Consider the following 21,272-nt stretch of genomic DNA (forward strand, 5'->3'; position numbering starts at 1 on the left):
ACGGCCCACTCTCTCTACCTCCCACGCAGCAACTTGGTGTCCTGGTCAGACGCGCCTGCCAACGGAGGGTAGGCGCTTGTCGGCGTGTGTGAATGGAGTTACGTTTCAATTGTGAGAAAAAGGTACATTTTTGTGTTTTCATGAAATAGAAATAAGTGTCCAAGACACAAAGGACAATAATGGGCATTTAAAGATAGCAATGAGGCAAACATATTTAGTAACAGTACAATACAGTGACCTGCTAATGCTAATCGGCTGATAATCTGAGTTAATCACCTGTTAATCATGAGGTAATAAGATGATAATCATGACGTAATAAGGTGATAATCATGAGGTAATCATCTGTTAATCATGAGGTAATAAGATGATAATCATGAGGTAATCACCTGTTAATCATGAGGTAATAAGCTGATAATCATGAGGTAATAAGCTGATAATCATGAGGTAATAAGCTGATAATCATGAGGTAATACCGGTTTCTCGTTTTTAGAATATTTTTCTATGAGTGACACCCTCAAAATCATGTAAAAAGTCCTAAAATTGGTAATATTAGCATGCAATCCAATAAAATCATTTACTTTACACATTTGTTACTACACAATTCATGGTCACTACGTAAAAAAAACTATTTCTAAGTGAGGATGAATTACAATATTTTAATAAAGTAATTACCAGTTTTGACTTCAAAGATTTCTTTGTGATTGTTTAGATTGTCTGGTTGCCATCTTTAAATGTGCGCCGTCATTATAACCCTTTGTTCTTTGGCTCCATAACTCCAATGTAAAGTGCTACCAGCAAAGACAGGAACGGGACAGTGTTTCTTTTAATTTCATTTATTTAACAGTCACCAGATGATGAGATACATTCTCTTAAAAAAGAAATAGACAACAAAACTGTTATTATTATTTTGAGATTTTTAAAAACTATTATACAATATTCTTAATATATAGATTTTGTACAAAATAAAAGTCAGTAAAAGGGGCAAAGGGAGAGTGACATCTTAAAAAACAGAGAAAAAAAGAGGAAGGGGATAGGAGTTGACTCAAACAACTACCACATTTAGGTGTGACAAAGACCAATCTCTTTCATAAATAAATATAGGAAAATTAGACATCATATATAGCTCTCTTTCCAATAGCAGGGCATTGCTAAATGTCTGTAGCATAGGTTATAACATAACTGCTTTGTGAGGCCCATTTGCTTAGAAAATTCCACACATTTTCCGCATGGAGATTAACTGGAACCAGCGCGGCTAAAGGCCCTGAAATAAAAGGTATTTACTTCAATTATGGGCCTGATAGTCTGTGCCGTGCTTGACCTTTGGCTGTAATAATAACCCCAATCCCACCCTCAACCCTCCCCTCTTTTCCTTTGTGTGTGCCGCACTTGGCACAGGCCAAGCACAGAGTCTCCTTGAGGGAACTAGAAAATAGGGGTGTCCTCTTTTTTTCTCTCCCAAGGCCAGTGAGAAACAAGCTTCAGACTTCCCCACTCACAAAACACAGAGACAGTTGAGCAGAGCACATGTGGGAGGGGGTGCACGGGATTGGAGCAGGGGAAGGTCATAACTGCACAACCAACATCATTTCACCATTGAATTCCATCCTTACAACATGGATATTTCAGCGCTGTCCTCGTTGGTCCTTAGAATTTTCAACAATACAACAACAACTACAAGACAACAGAATAAACACACGAAAAGTGGATGCGGATGGCTGTGGGGCGTTACAACCCTGTTTCACATAGACTCATGCCACTCGGATTGGCTGATTGTTTTCTCCTTAAATCTCTCCCTTTGCACCTGTTTGAGTATTTTTGAAGCTCAGGGTATAAGCACTGAAAACATGGGAACAGGGGAACACAAAATACAGATAATGCAGATGATTTACAATACGAATACACTACCTGTTTTCAGACGCACACACCCAAAGAGAATGGAAACTGAGGCTAATGATTGATCCCACTGTAACAACAGACTTTTTGTTCTATCCTTGTCTCCATCTTTTCCTTTGTGTGTACCCTCTGTGAGCAGGCAAGCGGACAGTGACATTGGCCCCTTCTCAGAGCAGGACAGCAGGCAGAGTGACTTCGCGTTAATCACAGTTTTGTCTCGCTTTCTTGGCACATTAAGTCGGAGAGGCGAGCGGCGGCCTGGACGGTCGGGGTGAGAGATGGGAGGACAACGTGTTAGATTCTCAATAATGACGCATCGCTGCCGCATCACTTTGGAGATTAAAAGCAAGATGCTGAATTTCAATCAAGCCACATTAATGGCTCGGTGTGAGGAATGGTCACTTTGTCTCCACTGGCAGCCGGAGAGAAGGAGAGACTTTGAGGAGAGAGAGAGAGAGAAACTGGCACGAGAAGCCCAGGTGAGACAAGGTGATACAGCATTTTAATTCACCAAATTGCTTGCTAGCCAGTAATGATAGAATCCATTTAGCGATGTAGTGACAATATTCTCGAACCAATGGCAAAAGGGCGTTAAAAAAAAAACGGTACGTCCAAGAGAGAAGTCAAAGTGCCAAGGACTGAATGCGTGAAGCTGTAAATAACAGGGCTGCTGCTGTAAGATCTGATGAACATGTGAATGTCATTATCATTAAAACTGGTTGCAGATAATTATTTACGACCCCGATTCCTATAGAAGATGGAACACGATGTACTTTATTGAAAACAGTACAAAGACAACATATTTAATATTTTACCTTATCAGCTCAATTCATTTTTGTAAGAATATGCTCAATCTGAATTTGATGCTAGCACTGAACAAGGTGCAATAAGAGCAAAAAAAACTACTGAGAAAAGTTGTGGAATGCTTAAAAACACCTGTTTGGAACTCTCCACAGGTAAACAGGTTAATTGGTAACAGGTTATAGGGTCAGGGTTGAATGTGAAAGTGGCATCGTTGATCTGTAACACTTAAAACAGTTGCACTCTGTTTTCTTTTACGTTTTACACAACTTTTCTGGAATCGGTTTTGTTAAATTCAGACCTGTGTCAAAACCTATTAAATTGAATGTTTTATTAATTTATTGTATTATATCTTTAACTTGAGGTGAGTGATAAGGAGCAGGCAAAGTCAAAGGTTCTATGAAAAACTAATTTGAAAATCAAGGATCTAATCATAAAGCAACTGCAGATTTTTTTTGTTGTTGCACAAATTACTGTCTGCAGCACTGACAATGAAAGCATATGAGAAAAGGAGTCTAATTTTAATTCACTGCCAAGATGTGACACTTTATCAACGGAGCTTGTGATTTCCTCATTTGTTGCCGTCAAGCACTACAGCCACCTTACAAAACATGCCAAGCTCTGCCTGAGCTGCTCTGAGAACACGGTACACTGCAAGATGTGACCCACTTGCAATAAAGTGCATTGAGAGTTCAGTTCTCATGGTAGATGAGAAGCGATGTTGGGCTAGCACAGCTGAGAGATTGTCATCACAGTATAGCTGATATGAAGAAAAACCTAATGTGACATGAACTAGATCTCTCGGAGGGGAGGGGAAATCAAAAAAGGATAGGGCGACAGGAGAATTGTCAAGACAACAAAGAGAGACGGGAGTGTTGGTCCTATAGTCTCTGTGTCAAGTCAGGAATGTCACAGTTGAGCACAGTGCTTCATGGGTAGGGTAGTTCTTTTAAGAGGGTAGGATGTGTTGTCTTGGGCTTCAACCAGGCACCCAGCTCTGGTTGCTGTGAGCTTGCTGAGGACCAGCCAGACCGCTCATTCCCATCCCCATGCCCATGGTCACACCCATGCCCATACCCATGCCGATGCCCACCCCCTGGGCTAGGGAGCAGTCAAAGTTAAAGTCCATCTCCTCCCCAGAGTCCATAATGTCTTGGAGGAGGATGGACTCCACATCGCAGTCCAAGCTTCCATGGAACATGTCAATGTCCAGGTCAGCTGGTAGTCTCTCATGAGGATGAGGTTGGTGATAGCCGTGGTAGTTGCTACCAACACTACCATTCCCCATCCCCTGGCTGTGGTGGTATGGTCCATTAGTCATGCCTTGGTGTTGTGGGTCAGGGTAATGGTTGTGACGGGGGTGTGGGGCAGTGGCCACATGGCAGGAGTCCTGAGGCATGCCAAGCATACCTGCTGGGTTTGGGGGCAGGGTGGTGGATGCTGGGAGGTGGGCATGTGATGGGGGGCTGTACAGGTAGGGAGCTTTGTGGTTGTAGGTGTGGAGCTGATTGCTGTTGCCGCGAGGGGTCAGGGCCGCAGCCCGGGGTGGTGTGTGGTTATGGCTCTGGCTGAGGTTGTGACCGTTGTGGGCGAGGCTGTGAGGTGAGCTGTGGTTGTGGTTGGTTACATTGTTGTGATTATGAGTATGGCTGTGAGTTCTGTTATGGCTATGAGCTGAGCTGTGACTAAGAGGTCCATTGTGGCTGTGGCTGTGGCCATTGTGGTGTCCGGGGAGGTGGCTGTGATGGTTGGAGCCTACTCCATTCGTAGTTTGACTCATCAATGGATGGCTTTCCCTCTCCTGTCCCAGCATCATGTCCTTGGAACAGTATGGCTGGCCAGCTGGACCCCCTGTTAGTAGACTCTGCAGGGCATTGGTGCTGGAGTACGCCCGCATGGTTCCAGAGAAACTGGCTGGCTTGTTCTCCTGAATGGTCTGCATGGGTGAGTGGTGGCACAACATCCCCATGCTTGTTGCACTGTAGACTCCTGTCCCATAGGGGCTCTGTCCCTTCACTCCAGAGCTGTAGTGGTAGACAGGTGTTTGGTGCTTATGTCTGCCAACAGCTGGATGCTGCTGGTGCTGTTGTGATGGGTGATGGTGATGATAACTATCCTCCATCAGTTGCTCATCTAGACTGATGGCACCTGTTAGGTTAGCAAGCTGAGGCAGCTGCTCCAAGGGAGGACAGCGATTCCCTGTCCCCATGGATGGAGAGCGGGCACTGGTCGGTGAGGGGTAGAGGTGGGGAGAGGTGGAACAGGACAGACCACCCTCCTCTGGTTCCTCTGGCTCTCCCTCTGCGAGGATAGGTGACAGACGTCCACTCAGGGTAGAGGCCGACGAACTGGCCCTGGAATGAAGGTCTGTCCAAGCGTCAAACTCTCCGTCTGTACCAGATGCACCTCCAGATCCTGGGTGGCCTTTCCTTGGTGGGCTGCCATGGTCAGGGGAGCCCTGAAGCCCCACTACAGCAGACCCAGCTCCTATCCCAGGACGGCCAACCCTCTTCCCTCTGATGCGACCTTTGCTTTTTAGGTATTTAGTGCTGTTGTCCATGGAGACTGCTCGCCGGCGGGGGGTTTTGCCCATCTTGCCACCATCTGGGTTAAGCATCCACCAAGAACTCTTTCCTGTTCCCTCATTCTGCACCCTGATAAAACGTGTGTGGAGGGATAGGTTGTGCCGGATTGAGTTCTGCAGAGAGATGAGAGAGACACATGATGAGAGAAGCACCAAATGAAATTGTGATATATACACATTACTTATTATGTGTATACAAACGAGAAGAGGAATGCTTTAAATTAGTGAAATTTGCATAAGATTCATAAAATGTTTCAGAGGAAAATAAGAATGTTTGACATCAAACATAAGAACCAACAATGCTGACAAACTTAATCACAAACCACAGCTGTCACAACTGCTTATAAATCATTCCATCTTTACATGCTGAGTCACAGAAATAATACGGCAAATTATCAGGTCGCTTCTATGTCTATTATTAGATAGAGAGTAGATACACAGCCCTCTGTGCAATCAGTGTCAACCAAAGTCATAAAACTGAGAGCAAATTCAGAAACACAAACATGTCCCGAGGACGGCTACAGCTGGCATGGAGCAAGACCCTGTCAGCGTCATCCAACCTGAAACGACCTGAAACTCAGTTTTAAGACACTCTCCTTATGCACGTCAATCCTCCCACTTTCATTTCCGTCAATCCATCTGTCCTCCTCTACTGCTCCTTTCAGCCAGGCTGATGTAAGCTGCTGTGGTTGGGTGTACTGTATGTTTGAAGTCGGTGCCAGTCTGGCTTAGTGCCAGCCCTGTCTCCTTCGCTCTCGTAGTTTGAATGGGGGGATGTATCGCAAGATTGAGCCGGGAGCAAGGAAGGCTAATGGATGTATCCCACCCTCCGACATCTACCTTCGCTGCCTATCTGCCTTCCCCTCCCGTGTTCTGTCTGCATCATGATCCCTCTTTTTCTATTGTCACAGAGTGCTACATGTTTTCAGATTTTTCTTTTCCTTATTTCAAACACTACTTTGCATACAACACTCCTTTTCCACTTACGCTTCCAATCTCTATGCCTTCAGTTGTACAGTGTGTCACAAATTACTTTCCAATTATCCTCTACACAGGCATTTACAGTCAGTGACTCAGTCATTCCAAGGATATACTTTTTTATGGTATTATCATTTACATCTGAATGCTGATGGTTTCTGATGTGCAACAGAGTCTTTCGTTGCAATCCGGCTCTTTGTTGTGCATGAGGCATTTTGATGCTCAAGCAGGAAAATATCAAATCAAAAGCACCTCCTGCGGTTTAGGAATATACTGGTACAATAGATAGATTCAGATTGAGGGGTAGTCACACCTTCACCATCTCCATTATGTTGCAGATTATTTGTATTCACACTGAATTGCACGGCAGGGAAACAAATAAATCAAATTGCGGCGGAGAATACATAAATGGCAGGCGAACTGAATTCAGGTGATCTGTGAATGCCTCCTTGGGTTATCTCGCTGTGACACCTCCGGCATTGGGTAACCATGGCAACCGGGTAAACGTGCAACAGCAGAACTATATCATATTGTGGTGAGAGTCAAGAGAGGGAGAGAGCGATGGAGGGAGAGTGGGGGATGGGGGATGGGGGAAAGGATGCAAGAGGAGGCGGTTGTTTGATGCTGCTGCTCCAACACTAAACAGCCTTTCATCTCGGCAGTGCAGGTCCGCAGGGGATGCCCGCTCCCTGCTTCTGACGGCTTCTCTACGTGCCGCGCCAACTCCCTGTCTCACCCTGGCTGGATCATCCACCTATCATACCACTCCAAACCATCCCATCAAGTCCTGAGCATGCCTGAATTAAAACATATGTAAGCTTTCATGCCATTCCACCACGGTCGGTTAAAAATGGGGCATCTTTCAGAGAGCTGAACCACTTCATGCTGAAACTCTGTGTGACCTGTCTGATTCCAATCGCGATTTATCCCTGTACGAGGGAAGAGCAGCCCCATTGAACTTGGAGGGATTTGTCATCATCCCAAACCCTCTTTATCTGATGAATCCACCTGCTAGAGAGATTTGAGAGATTTCGGACAGTGGCCAGCCATGGCATCATCATCGCTAGCTGATGGCTTCCTGTCGTGTAGTTTTCCACCACATGTTTTTCCCTGTCATCCTGTTCCTGTGTGTTTGTGTGTGTGTGTGTTTTAAAATCTAAGAATAGCTCAGGTTGCAGGTGGTTCAACTGTGGGTGTGGTTCTGTCCACCTCCTGTTCCCTGAGTCTGAGTCAGGGGCAATTTGGCCAGCCTATGGCCCTCACGCCCCCAAAACAAGCAGTCACTGCTAATCCCCCTCCATCCCCGAGTAATCCCAGACAATCCTGGGCTAATCCCAAGTTGATTCAGGGGCACTCCCAGCTGGGTGTCTCACACAGAGCCATGCCAGGTCACCGCAGCCACAGCGGGCAGCCTGGATATGCTATGATCCAATAGTTACACAGCATAAAGGAAGTTTGAGCTGTGTGATATAAGGACATCATAAAAATGTATAGGATGTAGGTTATATGTAATGTTCAACTACGCTTAATGTTTGCGTGTGTGCATTTTTAGTAGATGATTTCTGAGGCAGTAAGCTGATGTTAACGTACTCTTGATGCCTCTATCGAATCAACTACCTTTACTCTGCACTCTGTCCTTGAGGGTTGGCGTCGCCACATTTTTACCCCTACGGGTTGAATAGAATAAAATTGAAAACTTTATTATGTATTAAATATTCATAAAATGGAAATTCTCTTTCAGCCCCCTGGCTTGCTGAGCCAGACGGATGAAGCCCACAGAAACATACAATGACAGAGAGGAACACACACATCACACGCCTGGGTCCAGGAAGCTGCTTCCTATTCAAATCATACCCCCTTTAATACAATGGGCCGAGTGGAGAGGGCTCTAAATAATGAATGAACCAGTGGCTGGGTTTATACAGAGAGATGCACTGCCTGGACCCTTAATGCTGAAAAGAACAGACAGAGTCATAAGTAGTGGTGTGACTTCCTTGTGTTGTTATCAGGGACATCCACCTTCATCCTCTAGAGACACTAAATCAGGCTGAAAGGGGTTAATTTGGCCATAAAGTGTTAAGAGGATAAAGGTAATAGTTTATGGAGCAATCAAAGTCAATTAAGGTGAACACGGTTCTCTTGGCCGCAGGAAAACAATCAGCTTGGGTTCAACTCTCATTAAGGCCTGAAAATCCTGATTTAGATATTCAGACAATAGCTACCAAGCTGCAGCATAGCACTCTTTGTCCTCAGATTAAAAGCTTAGGCCCTCTTTAACAAATCTGACATGTTGACACTTTTTTTCCATGAACACACAGGTGGACTAAGCAGTAAGAGGTTTTTCATTTGGCTCAAGGAAGGAAATGAGGTGTTCCAGCCAGGCAGACACAGACATTTCTAGTGTGAGTCTGGTCCAACAGATTATGGCTCAATATTTGTTGATGAGCAGAAAACACTGTCCTGGTGTTCATCCATAATAACCTCTTTAAGAACCATTTATCTGGCTCTTGTAAATCTTACAATACCAATCAATTGCTCTGATGTTCCCCCGCCCTTCTGCCATGCAAACTCAGTTTGATTCAGGGACTGGAGAGGCCTATTTAGGGGTTGGGAATCAATGAAGTTTAATGGCTATCATTGCAGAGGCTTAGCACACATCAAGGTCTGACTAACCACACAAACCAGCTGTATTACGAGGCCAGTATGGGTGCTCAATATACCATATCCCCATACAACAATGTCTAACCGCCACTTTGCCCACATTGGCTTGGTGCCCAGTGCGTCCCTCTGTTGCCACTCCCAAGATGTCAGTCAGACGTTAAATTGGGACTCGATGTAGAATGGGGGTAGGGGGTGTTATGATGAGCCCGATGGTTCATCTGGGATAACCTGACTGGCATGGGGACAGCTGTGCTTGGGGGGTACAGCAGGAGGTGGAGGGGTAGGGGTGGGAATATGGAGGTACCACAAGGGGCCCCTCCAAGCCACACAAAGAGATGCCCTCCAAATGCCCCCCTACTCACCCCATCCCCCTCCATTAGTCCCCCCCCCCATCAGAACCCACTCAGGGTTTTTTTTTCCCCGCTCACACACCCACACACATGCTCACACACGGAGGGGCGAGGAAACAGGTCAAACGGTTTATAAGACCCATCTTGTGGCCAATGCGCACTCATTCAAACAGAACTGAGTGAGGAACTGAGGGCTGTGAGTGGGGTCTGGGAACCAGCAAAAAGAAACCACTCACCCGATTCAAACAACCTCAAGGGTGAAGCAGCGTGGTGCGCTTGCCCAGCTAAGAACACAGCAGCTGTTCTTGTAGTGGCACCGGGTAAAGCCGTTTGCCACACTCGACTGGTATTACCAAACCATTTCATGCAGAATGGAGCCATTATGTATTGTCAAAGGGTATCCCTCTACGGTGCACATTCATTTTGATAAGCCTAAATCAAGGGGGAGTAACAGAAGCACTAACTGTGTTTATTGTGATGCTGTTTTTTGCCTGTGCAGAAGGCAGGAGGGATCAGGGGGAGGGGAGGTTTCAACACAAGCAGTTTTGTTCAGCACAGGAATGAGTTTTGTCAGCTAAGCCTGTCTCCAGGCTATTGGTGGAAATTAGCGCCGGCTAAATATTCGCTTTCCATGATTGATGTCACGGCTCGCGTTGTCCCTTTGAAGGGAAATAAAGAATTTAGAGCCATGTGGATTAATAGGGACAGGGTTGGGGGAATTTTATGTGTCTGAGGGGGACTTGAAGAGAGACTGAAGGGCCTAATGGCTGCACAGATACGGCACAATGGAGCTGAGACGATATGGTGTATCACAGAGTGAGAGAAGACAAGTGAGACTATGACAGTGAGTACAAGGAAGAAAATTGGAAATTGTTTGTGTGTGTGTGTATGTGTGTGCGAGAGAGACAAGGAGAGAGAGAGAGAGAGAGAGAGAGAGAGAGAGAGAGAAAGAGAGTGTGTGTGTCTGTGTGTGTGTGCGTGAGAGAGAGAGAGAGATGTAGCTATTTGCCTGAGAAGCCCAGAGTCAGATGATTAAAATCCCTTTAGGAGGCTTCTTTAAGAGAGACAGATGGGCAGACGGGCCTGTTTTTGGAATGCAATCAAATTGAAAAGATTAAAAAGGAGTCTCTTTTATTAGGAGGTGAGAAACAGTTACTTCTCTGCCACATGCCATCATCGCCTCCACAGCAGTGGTCACGACTGCATTGGCATGCAAGGCACATTACAGCCCTTGTTGGCGACGAAATAAACCTGGGATTAGGAATCACATCTATCTCGGTGTATCACTGTGGGGTCTCCGAGGATTGGCAGCATTTGTAATTTCTTGTTGAATAAATACGATTCAAAGGAAAAACAGCAAAAAGTTCAGGCTTTTATTATTTTTTTATAGGATCATTACAGGAAGGGCTAAAAATGAGCCTGAGCAACTGAAGGACTTTACACCGATAGCTGGTCCTATTAGAGACAGAACTTTCACTTAATCTCAACGCCAAATCTGAACAGGTGCAATTCAAATGTGCATTCCCTTGGCTGCCATTGTACTTGAATAGACTGAGTTTGCACAGTAGAGTGATTCGAGCACTGTGAAAGGTGCTCTGTATCCGACCCTATTATTCCACAACACTGCAGGAGTGCCATTTATAAAAAGGCTTAAAATGGAAAGCAAGTGTGCGGTAGTGTGTCTGGTAGCCTCAGATCAGGAAGTGGCTGTGGAGAGGGGTGTAATGTAGTTGGTAGGGGATTCCTGCCTGACTGTGCACTAATTGCATCCAATGGCTGGCGAGTCATCAGCGGTGCCCGCCCCGGCGCCAAGGGAAAGGGTTGGCATTGGGGTGGCAGGGTGTGGGATAGAGAAGGGCTGCCGCAGCTTTGGTGGGTAAAAATAGATGCTGACAGATTAGTAGAGCATCTGAGACCCGGATAGGGGATCGGAAAATCCGCTCGTCTGATGCCAGGGACAGCTGAGTGTTTCCGGTGGGCACAAAGGGGACACAATCTGGGCATCACGTCTGACGCCCACGCACAAAACGGGGGGAGCCTCGGAGTGGCTGTGGGCACACGAGTGAGCACGTGTCACCATCTCGCATAGGTGTGGTTTTTCCACCGGGACCTGCAAGGTAGGCAGAGCTCACGCCCTCCCACTGAGAATTCACACAACAGGTGTTTGGGCTGGGCCACCTGTGGGGCCGGCCGCCTGCTCGCACTTCACACCTCGTCTAGGGAGCAAACTAACATTTTCCACTGGGCTTGCCATGCTTTTGTTAAAGACCAGCACGTTTCTGGAGAGGCTTTTACAGCTCTTTTTTTTTTTTTTTTACAAGATCTGCGAGATATGTGTGTGAGCGCAAAGCTTGCACAAGTCAATCTGCATTTATGTGAGTGCCTGTGTGTCTATATTTGTGTATCAGTCCGTTTAATAGCCAACAGGCACAGTGTGGATTTGATTATATTGAAACCTCCCCTCTGCTATGTACAAAGAAACTGACGGCCAACAATGAAATCAATGCAGGCCCAGGTTTTTTTTTTTTTTTTTTCCACACTCGGCCTCTACATAATCTCATTCATAACAATGAGAATCTCATTTCCCACATTCTAAAGGTCAGTGCACACCTCTGATCACACTTTAATAAACATCATTCTCAGCGTTTAATTTAATTTCAGCAGAGCAGGAAACTCATAGGCAGCCATGCACATGGCATGCAAAATTCATCCGATCGTCCCTTTAATTGCTTCAATTTTACAGTAGGGAGAAGAATGACTGCAATCAGGGCGCCGGAAAAAAAATAATGCACAATCGCACTGGAACACAGTCGCACATCTGCAGAACACAGACACAGAACACACAAGTGGATACAGTCAAGTGCCAGTTTTGGTAACGTTTTAATAAAATAAGCCTCACAATTTTTTTGTTGGACCGGCACCAAGTAGTGGCTCCCCGTCTCTTTGTCATCACACATTTTTAACTCTCACCTAAATTGGCAAACCGCACCAAACAGCCACACATGCATGGTCAAACACGCACACACATGCACGCACACCTATGCACACACTCTCTCACACACATGCCAACATGACACAAAGCCTGGCACACCGGGCACACTCATTACCGCAATGCCAAGCTACCAGTTGCTAAGGAGACCTGTGGGAGAGGGAGGGTTCCTTGTTGTTGCCATAGCAGCCGGCTCGCTCCCTGCCAACTCTCTCCCTCGGGGAGAAGCGGGAGGTGGGGGGTGAAGTGGGTAGAGGTAGGGGGCAGCGGTTTAATAGGGCTACGAGGTGCAGAGGAACTTCATTAGCCATCAGTGTGCTCCCCATGAATGCCTACCCCACATGCAACACTTCAGCCTGCAGACTACCACTTACTCACGCACAGCCCATAGTCTCCCACTTATTTGCAAACCTACGCGGAGAAGAAGATGGTGAATGGCATGCTTAGAATTAAAAGCAGGGGAGAGCAGGGGAGGGCGGGGGGGGTGTCTAGTGTATCTGCGGGGGGAGGGTCGAGAGGGCAGAGGTGGGTGAAGAACAAAAAGAGGATGGGGGAACAAAGGAGAGTTGTAGGGGGACTTGAATGTGGAGGCCCTCTTGGATGTGAACAACAGAAGCCGAGATAGTTAAAGACTGTATGGAGGCATTTCTCTCTGTAACCCCCTCTTCCGAACCAACCTTGACCTTCGGCAACAGCCTCTATCCTTCAACCATAGAATAGCGCTGCGCGGCCAAACACACATATAATGTGGCGCATATGCTTTCCCTGTGCACAATGAGGCCGCACAACAAAGTACACAAACGCAACCAATAACCCTGTGAGGTTATTTGAAAACCGTTTTTTATTTCTCTCATGCCATTTCCACAGTAAAGCACACCAATAGCATGTTTTCAGGCTGTTTTTCTTAAAGGATAAGTTCACCAAAATGTTTAAAAGTAAGCCGTTGTCTACTCACGCGCGTATGGATGGGATGTAGGGTGATGTTTTTTGCACTCCACAAAGCATTTTTTGGAGCTTCACGGCAAAACGGCGTTTGCAGCATTCTCCGAAACAACTGAAGTAGATGGGTGCTTGTTGACGTCAAAACCATAAGCCCCGAGATCACGAATTGATTTGAAAAAAACATTATTTACACTCCTTTTCATTCCAAAATTTTCACTGTTGCTGCTAAACTGAAAGCGTTAGCTCAGCCATGATCGAGGGTGTAAAATGAAACATCTTTTCAAATCAGTTTTTGACCTCTGGGATTCTTGGAGGCTGAGATTACACCAGACGGGCTGTATGGATCCATTTGATCCTTTTTTTTTGGGGGGGGGGGGGGTTGTTTTTTTACATTTTAAAACAAGTCCCTAACTACTTCAGATGTTTCGGAGAATGCTGCAACTCTGTTTTTCGCTGTGAAGCTCCCGAAATGTTTTGTGAACTACCGAAAACTCGAGATAACGACTTTTAATTTGTGGGTGAATTTATCCTTTTAAAGTCTGAAGTGTACAAAAACTCATAGACGGACGGTTAAAAAAAAAAAAAAAAAGAAGAAAAACAGTCGGATGCTCAACTCGGTATCAGCGGGGTAGCAGCCACCTCTGACTTCCTACGATCCATTATTTTTTTGTTTCAATGCCAAACACACACTATGGACGTCGTCGCTGTCATATCTTTCAGTTTCTGTTGTCAGACTGTACAAATAAAATAGTGATTTTGTTTGTGAATGATGGCTATAAATGCTACCTGTTGGAGGAGCTGTCGAAAGTACTCAGCACATGATTGACAACTTTTCAAGCTTTTTCAAAAACACAGCCAAAACCTCTTAGCCCGCAAACGTCTCTGTGATTATTAGTTGTATTCTTGTTTTTCTGTTGTTGTTTTTTTTCATTTATGTGACATTTAATTGTCAATGTATGCAACTGGTTGGTACAATCTATCATCTTAATGTGACAGCCCGGGAAGTACCATTGGGGCTTTGGAAGTATTTTTTTTTTTGAGCATCCACCACAGCTTTTTTTGATTCATTCACTCTGGGAAAAAAAAAAAAGCTTTAAGGTGTAGAGAATCTCACTTTGAATCGGATGGAAGGACGAAACAGAAAATAATGGGTTTTTTTAAATTCATAGATATATCAGCGTACGTAGCCTCAGACAGAAGAATGAGATCAAGTACGAGAGTGGTTTCACTGACCGCATCACTCAGACAGTCCTCAACGTTGTTAAATCTGAAAAATCGGACTCTGTTGAATGTTTCACTCCACGGTGACACTTGGAGATCATTTCTAAACAGGTCTTTTTGACAAAACACACTCAAACCACTTAGAAATGTCATTGTTCGTGTGTGCTCTTTGCCATCAGGATTCACGACAACGCGCGCGCGACAATGAACCGACAGCTACGTCCACATTTACAGAAGAACACCGGCTCTTCCGTCTTTCCCTTTTTTTCCATTACGATCCAACTGTCAACTGTTGCCGATCAAAAGCGCTGCCAAACAGAAAAACATGTTTCAAAATTCATCTACGTTGGTGTGGACACGGGCCCCTCAGAAGCAGGATGCTTGCGAAAATCAAGGGAGGAGGGATCTCAACTGCGGGGTCAAAGTGGTTTCTGTATTCAGGAGCAGTGCTTCAAATATTGACTGCCTGATAACCCACGACGCTCCTGGCTGCCTTAAATTTTTTTTCCAAGTAGCGGCGTACAGTGCGAACGAGGGAGAGTATCGATCCGGCCTGAACGAGCTCGCTGTGGTTATATACAGTAAAGAATACCACCCACCGCCCGCCTCAACCTCTCCGACCTCAGACTCGAGCCTGACCAATTCGGGCGCGGAGCTCATAAGGAGAGAAAATGAAGGCGAGCGAGAGATAGACACTCCGGACCGACTGAGAGGAGTGAGGCGGAGACGGGGGGGACAAGAAAAGACAGGATTTACCCCCCTTTCCCCCTGCCTCCTCTCTCCCTCCCTCCTCCTCCTCTCTCCCCTGTTTCCTGAAACAAAAAAGAGCCCAATTAAGTCAGTTTGAGTTAGGGTCTTCTCTGTGTGTGTGTGTGTGTGTGTGTTTGTGGGCAAAAATGTGTATCCAAATCATCAGTGTGTGTGCAATAAATCGAAATAGGGGGGCAACGTACTGTAAGTTGCGGAGTCGGAGAGGGGAAGGAGGAGGAAGGTTTGTTGGGGTTGAGGGGGGAGAAAGGGAGGGGGAAGGCACTCTCTCTCTCTCTCTTTAGCCTAAGAGGGCCAAACTTGCTCTCAGCTCCTCGACGGGAGACGCTGAAATATTAATCGCCACGCTCCAGCCGCCGACTAGTGAACACAATCGCTTCAAACTCCCACCCTAATGAGTGTGTTCATGAATGGCTAATGTGCACAGATGGGGGGCTGATGACTGGATAGATCGCGATGGGGAGGTGAGGCAGGGAGAGGAGGACGGGAGGGAGGGAAAGGGAAAGGGGGGGGGGATAGTGAAATTTTCGGCGGGGCGTGGCGGTGGCGGTGTTGGTGGAGGTGGGGAGGGGGTGCGGAGGCGTGCCATGACCTTTTAAGAGCCTCCTGAAAACGTAATTAAGACTAGCCCCGCGCTACTCTCTCTTTCTTATACTCCATCTCCCCCCCACACACACACACACACACACAAGCTCTGGCTCATGCCCGCATGCCTGCACACACACACACACACACATCCTCCCTCTCCCTCTCTCTCATCCTCTCCTCCCAGTGTGTGCCGATTGTTTACCCCCTTGCCCTCTTCGCGCACACCCCGCCGAGCCGCTGAAACAGTAGGAAAAAACTTCCAAATGACTCACGCAGGCTTTTTTATGAACAAGTCGATTTCTTGGTCATGTCGACGCGCACGCACACGTCCTGAGATGAACAGAAAAACACGGGCGGACATTAAAACTGCAGAGGCAGACGTATGTCTCTCCTCGACCCCCCTGCGTGGATGCATTTCTGAAAAAAGGAGGATGGAACAAATCAGCAGGGCTCCCGAGAGAGAGGTGAAGAGCTCTTTCACCTTAAATGCCATTTACTTCCACCGAGAAGTCGGGAGATACATCTCACTGATGGTTTGAGCCCTAAGTGAATCCTAACCTGCCCGTGACACCGGGCCGTGTAGGCCAAAGCGCCCCTCTGAAGTGGAGCTTGTTCTTCGGGAATGTTAATGCTTCACATGCATCTTTTATGGCCGAATCTGACCCTTTATTTTTTACTCCAGGGGAAACCTCTCCGCCTCGGCATCCTCATCGCCGACTGTCCTCATCATCAATTCAAGCACTGACGTCAGAAAAATCCTGATGCGGGTTAACGCGTCTTCCCAAGACTCTCTCCATTACCATAGAGGCCACGTACGGATTAAGAGCACCCGGCGTGCAGACGCATACGCAGACACACAAACACACACACACATGCACAGACATGCATACACTCACAGCATCTAATTAGAGGAGTGAGATGCTGTGACCTATTTCCTAACCTCTCCTCGGCAGTCAGGATCGGGGCCTCTGCTCGGATCGGTTGGATTATGGCGGGATAGGTACGGGAATGGAGAAAGGGCCAGTGATGGGAATTTTTTAATGGGAAGTAATGGAAAGCTATTAGCCTCTATATGGGGGACAGAGCAGGATTTCACACACAAGCACCATTTCTATCAACATGAAACATAACTAGGTGTTCCCTAAGTCAGGGCTGCAACTAATAGTTATTTTCACTGTCGATTAATCTGTCGGTCAATTTCTTAAACAATCAATTAGTTGCTTGGTCGATAAAATGTCAGAAAATGGCGAGAAATGCCAGAGATGACGTCTTTAAATAACTTGTTTCATCAACAACACAGAGATCCTCGGTTTCCTGTCATAGTCGAGCGAAAAAAACAGAAATTATTAACATTCAAGAAGCTGAAATTTATAGAATTTCTACTTTCTTTCTTGGAAAATAACTCAAACCAACCATCTGATTATTAAAATAGTTGCCGATTAATTTAATAGTGATGATTGACCATCGCAGCTTTACCCCATTTTATATACAACATGTCAGACAAAAACATCACACTGAACATTTCTATAGGGAGCATTCAACACAGCGAAATTAGTCACATACGTAGGCGACGGGTTGAGAAACTTAACAAATCATCCTGTGACTGCAGCTAAATTTAATGTGTGACACCGATGTGCATCATAAACATAACGCAAACCACACATTTTAGCTGGGCTGCAAACACCACGCACTCAGCTGTCAAAAATACTACACTGTAATTTTATAGATACTTAACGGACGTGTAGTTAATGTGTCGCTTCAGTTTTTTAGTTCTGCCGTCTTTTGGGGTTTTAAAAGTTAACCATGTTGACGGGCTAAGTTGAGACGATTGGCCACCTCCTAAATATCTCGCTGGCTACAAGTTTGAAGGCCGTCAAAGGCCTTTTGGATCAGATGACTAAAAAAGAATTGGTAGAAAAAGAAGCGGTGTGTGTTCATTTAGCCAGTCAGACAAATCTCTCATAAATATCGCACCATGTAATCTAACATTTGGTTTTAAAAATACGCACATTTTGTCCCACGACCTTGTGTTTAATATTGCCTTTGTTTTTTCCTCTCGCTTATCTGCCTTTTTGTCCCCACTTTCTAGAATGTGGATGATGTGAGAAATGTTCATAAATACAAAGTAACAAAAGTTAAAAGTTACAAAAGAAAGTTAACCATGTCACTTCTGTAGCGACTGTGGAAACAATGCGATCATTCAACTCATAAACAACAGCTGCAGCGCTAACTCCATGTTGGCGTTAGCATCTAGGTAGGTTCAGCCAGGACACCTTCTCGGACTCCCACAACTGCCCTGACATCAAGAGGATCCATGTTAACGTATCGTATGCAACGAACGAGAACAAAGAATTTCTTTGAATTTTTGAAAAATGTTTCTAAAGAAGTGTCTTAACATTAATTTATCACATTCTGGACGTTCTTCACACCCTAGCTTCTCAGTTTATGTTCCGAGGCGTTGGAACCACTGTATTCCTCCCTCGGTATCAGTCAAAAGGCGTTAAATATAAAGGAGGCTTACCATATATGTCTATAAAAAGACTTGCATTTCTTACCTACAAAGGCCACCTCCATAGGATGCCCCCATGCATTTGGGCCCCTCGCCACAGACTTTTTAAAAAAGCTAGCAGCACCACGAGCTACTTTCCCTGAGCAGTCCTGCCTCCGCTGCCAACACACTCCGGGCGTGATGGAAGGAAACCACTGAGAGGGGAATTAACCTTTGAGAATGGACTGCATTGGCAAATGCTCGCTGCACTTTAAGAGGTTGAGTTCAAGAGAGATTCACGATTTAACTCGGAACGCTTCAACGCATTTATCCCCTTTTGTCTAATTATGTCATCTGAATTGCAAAGTGAGTGAGATTGCATATGCATCATGTCAAATGACTAATCGGCAACTTTCGATGCCGTACCTGCAGAAAAAACAAACGAACATTTCGGCGTTGCCCCTATGCGAGCCGGTGTTTTGCACCTTCTTTTCATTGTCGCTGCGTCCGCTCCTACTGAAGTCATTTGTGATCGGGCTCACAGGCCAAAACAGAGACTGGTAGCATCATTATCGAGCGAGCTGTACCCTGTGATTACCTCGATGGCCCACATCTATCCATCACATAAAAATTCCTGAAGACAGATGCAGCTGGATGGAGGCATATTTACTGTAAGTGCGTGACTGTGAAGGGTTCTGTGTGTGTGTTTGTTTGTGTGTGTGTGTGTGTCTGTCTGTCTGTCTGTGGTTGATGGTCGCATACTCTCTCTCTCTCTCCCTTCTCTTCTCTCTCTCTCTCTCTCTCTCTCTCTCTCTCTCTCTCTCTCTCTCTCTCTCACACACACACACACACACACACATCTGTCAGCAGCTTTGCATGAGCTGATACATGTATGTGAGAAAGTGCTACACCTCTGTATCTTATGTGTATGTGTGTGTGTGTGTGTCACAGCACTCCTGGAAGGGGGGGGGGGGGGGGGCTGCAGTGTTTCCGCCTGAGTGCGACTGTCAGTGGGCATCACTCAGCCTGGCAGTGTGGCAGGACGCGAGGATCATTAGTGGACACGGAGGGAGCGAGAGAGGGAGCAGAATGGAGGAGAGTGAAGGAGGAACGGGGGAGAGAGAGGGGCAGCACGAGTCGGGCGGTGCGTCTTAATATCCGTCTTGAGAGCATTACACACACAGCGGTGCACTTTCCTCTCAGTCACGCAACCGCCCCGCCGCAGAGACCCCATCGCCGGCCCCCTCCCCTGTCATTTTCTCCCCTCTGTCCCTTCATCCATCCAACCCACCCCCCCTGCCCCAACCCCCTTTCGTTCTGCATCTCTGATTGACCCTCTCCGTCCCTCCCTGCATCTCTCAAGCCGTGCCCTCACTTAAGCACGCTGCGTTGCGGCTTTTCAGTTCCCCAGCTCCGGATTTATCCATCCTGCTTTTCCCTCCTTCGCGTACATCTTTCCATTACAGCCCATTGCTCCCATTTTCACCCACTCTGCGTCGATCCTCCTTCTCGCACTAAGCATCATTGCTAGTTGACCTACTCTTAACCGCAAGCAAGGTGAAACAACTGTTCTACACATGTGAGACATTCAGCTCTTTTCACTCCCTCCCTCCCTCCCTCGCTCGCTCCGTCTCGGCACTTCATCACCTGCGGTCGTTCGTGCCAGCCCTTCGACCATCAGCTCATTCATTTGTACGTCTGCCCATCAATCCGTCCATTTGTCTCACACTTTGTGTCGGCACGCTTCACGTCGATCAGCCATTCCACCGCCACTGCTTTCACTAACTCACTCTCTTTAGTCAGAGTGATCCCTCTGATCCCCCCCTGTATCCCTCCAGGTCTGTGACCTGCGCTGCGAGTCCCTGCGCTGAATACTAGAGTCAACATGCCTGACATTTAACAGAGCAGCCTCCACAATGCTAGCTGCCTTAGCACAAGTGCTAAGTCTCCCCCCTCGTTTGCTTACTCAGTGGGTTTCCCAGGTCCAGGGATCCATCTGTTTGCTGTCTTGACGTAGCATTTATCACACACAGATTAGGCCTATTCTGTAATACATTTGTCCCAGTGAAACATTTGTGAGCTTGCTTTTTGGCACCTGCTGTGAGCGTAGTTTAGCGTTATTGCCCTGGTGATGACAACAATACGATCTGGCCCAAAGCCAGCTCTGCTAAAAGATTGAAGGTTTAGCGATGGCATGGAGTCAGAAAATAAAAAAATGGCATGTGAGCCTTTGCGCAGGGAACACGTGACGGATCAGGTGCAGCAGCGGATGGTGTGACAGCTACGAGGCAAACGAGGCCACAGAGGCCTTCGTCTTCCAAAAAGTGGCACATCAAACTCAACATTGGACCGTAAAATCAAATCTATTGTTAAAATAATTAGAAATAACAAGAATGATAGGTCAATTATGTGATCCACACAAGATTTGTAACTGAAGACCGAGGACGTTAAATTATAATCTGGATACAGTGTTGGAGACAGAGCCCCATTCATTGCTATTAAAGTGGCGCATGAAGCCAAAATAGCTCAAAATTCCCTAAAGCTAACACTAACCCACAATTACCCACTGTCATCTCTGTGCCCAGAGAGTATGCACACTATAGACTTCCGTCGACCGAGCAAACTAACTTTACAATTTTTTTCTTGCAGCTCTTCCATGTTTATAGACGCTTCTTTCTAACTGTAGGCTGTATTACTGTATTACATTATTTCAAGGTAAATAAAACATATTTGATAACTAATGTTAACATTCAACCACTTCCTAGCTAACCTTACTTGATTATATCCAGTGTGTTTTACTTTCAGGCTTAAACATATATGACTTAATTCATGCCTTTTTTAAATTGTGTAACACCAACAAACAGTAATGTGAGCGAGGAGGTTGTTGACTGCCAATGTCCCCTAGAGGCTAATGGGTTATCAAATATGTTGTTGTACCTGGAAATACAGCCCGACGTCTCTCTGGATTTTTATTCTCCATTGTTATTCGAGTTGCTGATCGATCAGGAA

General features: G+C 46.1%; 1 protein-coding gene across 1 annotated transcript in view; it reads right to left on the reverse strand.

Moving 5' to 3' along the window:
* Window positions 1-817: 817 nt before the first annotated feature.
* Window positions 818-21,272, reverse strand: part of LOC115567848 (forkhead box protein O3-like) — a 35,310-nt gene continuing 14,855 nt past the window's right edge. Inside the window, exon 3 of the mRNA XM_030394703.1 lies at window positions 818-5,392. Within this exon, the coding sequence (XP_030250563.1) occupies window positions 3,674-5,392 (1,719 nt within the window). The 3' untranslated portion in view covers window positions 818-3,673. The remainder of the gene's footprint in view (window positions 5,393-21,272) is intronic.

This window comes from Sparus aurata, chromosome 17, assembly GCF_900880675.1.
Source record: "Sparus aurata chromosome 17, fSpaAur1.1, whole genome shotgun sequence".
Lineage (NCBI taxonomy): Eukaryota > Metazoa > Chordata > Actinopteri > Spariformes > Sparidae > Sparus > Sparus aurata.